Source organism: Penaeus vannamei, chromosome 25 (genome assembly GCF_042767895.1).
Source record: "Penaeus vannamei isolate JL-2024 chromosome 25, ASM4276789v1, whole genome shotgun sequence".
NCBI lineage: Eukaryota > Metazoa > Arthropoda > Malacostraca > Decapoda > Penaeidae > Penaeus > Penaeus vannamei.
Genome location: NC_091573.1, coordinates 14376251 through 14381250, shown reverse-complemented (window position 1 = coordinate 14381250; position 5000 = coordinate 14376251). Strand labels below are relative to the sequence as shown.

General features: G+C 35.6%; 2 protein-coding genes across 3 annotated transcripts in view; one reads left to right on the top strand and one right to left on the bottom strand.

Moving 5' to 3' along the window:
- LOC113804256 (probable basic-leucine zipper transcription factor Q) overlaps positions 1-4728 on the top strand; it is a 4910-nt gene extending 182 nt beyond the window's left edge. Inside the window, exons 1-3 of one of the 2 annotated variants that reach the window (XM_027355102.2) lie at positions 1-128; positions 993-1135; positions 2080-4728. The exon at positions 1-128 is cut by the window's left edge and continues 182 nt beyond it. In XM_027355102.2, coding sequence (XP_027210903.2) covers positions 1-128; positions 993-1135; positions 2080-2990 — 1182 coding nt within the window. In that variant the 3' untranslated portion in view covers positions 2991-4728. The remainder of the gene's footprint in view (positions 129-992; positions 1136-2079) is intronic. The other variant, XM_070139160.1, reaches the window with a different exon arrangement.
- The window catches only part of LOC113804258 (mitochondrial translation release factor in rescue), a 2810-nt gene continuing 2531 nt past the window's right edge, over positions 4722-5000 (bottom strand). The window contains exon 3 of the mRNA XM_027355103.2: positions 4722-5000. This exon is cut by the window's right edge and continues 521 nt beyond it. The gene's annotated coding sequence lies outside the window, so the exon portion shown is untranslated.

Sequence of the window (5000 nt, the reverse complement as noted above, 5' to 3'; positions counted from 1 at the left end):
TGGGAAAAGATAACACTTACTTTTAATGCAGATACGAGCGTGGTTGTTATCCCTCGCACTGTCGAAGAACTCCGCAAGTGTTGGATGAATCAGAGATACAGAGAGAAGCAAATTGCAGCGGCTGAAAGGTGATGAGGCAGTCATGAGCAGTAGTGCCTGGTGGTTTGTTATGGAGAGAGGAGATTGGCACTATCTGTCTCGCCTGTCAATCGGGGAGTTACTACATGACAGGAGAGGGAGCTGTCAAGTGTCAAACCATGAAAGAGTTCGATGTATTTCTTAACGTACTAGTGTTTTTTTTATAATTATAATAACCTCTTGTGTTGTGAATAGAATATCAGTTATTCTTATGGCAATGTTATTCTTTATCTTTTCAAGAAAAATTAATGTATTTTGTAAATGAACAACCAAGTCTTTATGTAAATCTGGGAGTCTGTGGATGTACTTGAGAGATATGTAACTTAAGATGTGAAAATAATATTCTTAGTAGTTTATGGTATACTTACACTACATTGTATAGGTTAATGAAAAATACTTCTTATGAACTATTAGGTAGACTTATCCATTTCAGTTTCAATATCTTTCACTGCTATCCATGAAACTTTATTAATGAATAAATAGATAAACAAATAGAAATAATTTTGGATTTTGTTTTATTGTTGTATGAATTATAACAGCCTTTGTTCCTATTATAATATTATTATTTCTGTTCTCTTTGGCATCAGACTAGCATAAATACTGACCAGTCCAGAGCAGATTAAAAATGAGTATGAATAGAAAAAGATTATATGTCAGACTATAGAAATCAATGTTGTACTGTAATGAGTTCTTTAATATAAGAATAAATTTTACACCACATAAATAGTATGATATGTGTGTGTGTGTGCACTGAAGGGATTCAAAGTAATTGATAAACATCAAGTTAAGAGCAAGAATAAAAATCACTGTTTTGTGATTACTATACAACTGATGTCTGATCCCTTCCATTACAGAAAGAGGCCCGATTGTCCACAGCAGTACGGGGAAAATCCAACTTCCCCAACGACTATGAATGTTGAGGTAGATCCTGTCATACTAAATCGTTCACCGGAACCTGTACAAAACTCTTGGGAGGATGACCTTAGCATCAAGAATGGTAGGAGGGATTTGTTCGTATAGAGATGTTCCAGTTTTCTCTTTTTGATTCTTATCCCTTTTCCTCGTCTCCCTGTCATTCTTAAGGTTCCACGTCTTATAAAGTTAACTTATTTGGTCAGCTTTATGTATGAGTGTGTGGGAATGTTATCAACAATGATCATGAAAATATCTCACTCACACACACACACACACACACACACACACACACACACACACACACACACACACACACACACACACACACACACACACACACACACACACACTCACACACACACACACACACACACACACACACACACACACACACACACACACACACACACACACACACACACACACTCACACACACACTCACACACACACTCACACACACACACACACACACACACACACACACACACACACACACACACACACACACACACACACACACACACACACACACACACACACAGACACACACACACACTCGCACACACACACACACACACACTCACACACACACACTCACACTCACACTCACACACTCACACACACACACACACACACACACACACACACACACACACACACACACACACACACTCACTCACTCACTCACTCACTCACTCACTCACTCACTCACTCACTCACTCACTCACTCACTCACTCACTCACTCACTCACACACACACACACACACATACACACACACACACACACACACACACACACACACACACACACACACACACACACACACACACACACACACACACACACACACACACACACACACACATACATTCACAAATATACATATATATGTACATATGTGTAGCCCATTTATTTAGATAGGCAGGAAATTGGATAGTTAGTCACTCAGGAAGTGTATGTCTGTTGTATTTATTCCTTGCAGGTACACTATTTTTTCTTTTCTTATACAGTTATTTTATTCCAGAAGATGATGGACAGATACAGGGACAGCAACAAACTGTACACCATCAGCAGACACAGCAGCAGCAACATCAACCACAACAACAGCAACTTCAACAGCAGCAGCAGTCACAACAACTTCAACATCAACAGCAGCAGGAACAGCAACAACAACAACAGCAGCAGCAACATCATCATCAACAACAACAACAACAACAACAACAACAACAACAACAACAACAACAACAACAACAGCAGCAGCAGCAGCAGCAGCAGCAGCAGCAGCAGCAGCAGCAGCAGCAGCAGCAGCAGCAACAGCAGCAGCAACAATTGGATAGCACAGGAAGAGCAGTGTTTGCAATGAGCACACTACCATTAGGTATACAAACAAATGTTACACAGAGAAGTAATTACCGGCCAATAGCACCAGCTCCACCACCTGCCCCTCCACCTCAGGTGCAACAAGCAAATGTCAATAATGCAGTTATACCAGGTGTGCAACATATCACAGCAACAAGGAACCTACAGTTTGATAATGGCACAACCACAGTGTCTACTCATGCATCAACAATTTGTCCTAGTATAGCTGTCACCAGTATTGCAAGCAATCCCATGGACTGGCCAGAAACAACAGTATCAAGCTCAGGTAATTCCTGTAGCTCCACATGGCCAGCATCTGTCCGAACATCACAAAAAAGAAAACTAGATATGCTACTTGACCAAGACAGACAGTTAGCCAGTAAACAACTAGTCACAGCCAAACTAGAGGAAGAGAAAGGTAGATTACAGTTGAGAATACTTCATGAACAACTAAAAAATGTACAAAGAGAAACCCATCTTATTGACAGAAAAATAGCTCTAGCTGACAGAAAAATACAGTACTGGGACAAAGTATTGAAAAATGGAGGGGATGAACATTTTTTGTCTCATATGTGAGAATAGAAAAAAGGTCAGTAATTTTGTTATGAAACCATTTATGACTGCAGGAGAAGGCATAGAAACATTGAGGTTTTGTTTGCAAAATCTTGCATCAGTTAAGAAGAATTTAGGATTAGGAAGCATAAAATAACTGTGCTTTATATCCGAGGGAAATGGAGAGGGTTTGCCTAGGGATTTGTAAAATTGGTAGATTTGTATTTAAGTTGGCATATCTAGATGTGGTGCAGTTTGCCGATTGCAAATAACAAAGTTTTATATATAAAAAAGGCATTAAGTCTGTTATTAATTTCATCATGGAAGCATGTCTGAAGAAGTCATTGAAACCTCTGGAAAGTAATATAAAAACAGTATATACTTTCCGTTGTATAGAACGAAACCTCCAATTTTGTAGGTTCCATAGATACCAGTGATCTGTTGACAACTGAAATGTGATGTCCAGTGATAAGACCCTGTGTCTTTAAAATCTCCATATAGCGAGGATATTAACAATGAACAAGAAAAGTTATTTTCATTTATGTGTGATATGTAGAATCTACATGAAACAAGTTGGGCAATACCATTGTTCATGATCAACAAAGTGCAATGTGTAAGTGTACACCAGTGAATAGGACTACAAAGCCTTACATATCTTAAGGTACTTGATATCTCTTAAAGAGACAGTATTGACTCAGGAAGAATGAAACCACTGAGACAGTTTTAAGTAATCAGTTTGTAGATAGTTTTTTGTAATGCTAATGATAAATTTGAGTGACACATTTTAAAGTGTTAAACATTTAATTACTTTTAATACAAGAGAGCTTTAATTAAAGTTAATTTCAATGTGCATATTGAAAAAAATCATAGTATTTGAAGAAATACTGACTGAAATTATTTTCATATTATATAATATGTGAAAATTTTAATTGTGCATACATATGAATTATATAACCTGTATTGAATCTATAACTCTTCATTGATTTGGCTTTGTTTTTATCTGGGTTTTGCACATTTTCTCTTGCAAGTAAATGTTTGAATGTTTCCACATGATGAAGAGTATATCATAGATTTTACATAAAGAAATAGAAGTGGTGTTTATATGCAATTCTCACACAGTTCAATATTTTGATATACATTTTGCAGACTCGTTTTATGCATTTAATACGCAAGATTTATATTCTTTTGTAAATATTATATAGAATAATTCATTTAGACTAACATATTTGCCAGGAGCCAATTATTGGCTATGAATGAATAGAAAGATTTGACTCTTGAAAAGATTTCCCAAAATGTAATTTTCATAGTCAGCTAGAAAATAATAGCTTGTGTTTAAAGTTTAAAAGGTTAATTAAACTTTATTCAGGGTATTTATATACAATATATGAGTAGACCAGTTGGATGCAATTTTAGGCATTAGACAGTGTCTAAAATTTTGCTCTATAAATCTTGTAATCGGAGAATAAGTTTCAGAATTTGAAGGGCACAGATATGGAAATTTTCATTAAAAAAAAACAACCATGCAAAGTACTTGAGTTTAAGGTGTAAGACACAGCCATACCATTGGAGGGTTATAAGATTTAAAGTAGTCTATTTGTTTTGCATCATTCTGTAATGGTTATGATGTCATACATGTACAAGGAAAAATCTTTAAATATGCAACATTTTGAGTGTATGTAGTGCAAAGTTTTTATTTTCAGTTTATGTTATATACAGATTTTTTTTTAAAGAAAAATATTTATTGAGAACCAGAAATATTGAACAGTAGTTTTATTTCCCATTGTAAATCTACGTGAATAAGAGAACAAAGTAGTATATATTTTATTAATATAGTTATATGTAAATAAAAAGATAACTAGGACATTTAGACCTGCAGTTTTTTATAACTGTTTGTCATTGATTTAATATGTGAGGCAGCCTTTCAGTGTTGCTTAAGTACTAATTCTTAAATATGGCGACTGCTATTTTTGTTGTATGACCAGCTAATTTGGGGAGAAATAATAACATTAATATTTTTATTTTTTTAATATTTTG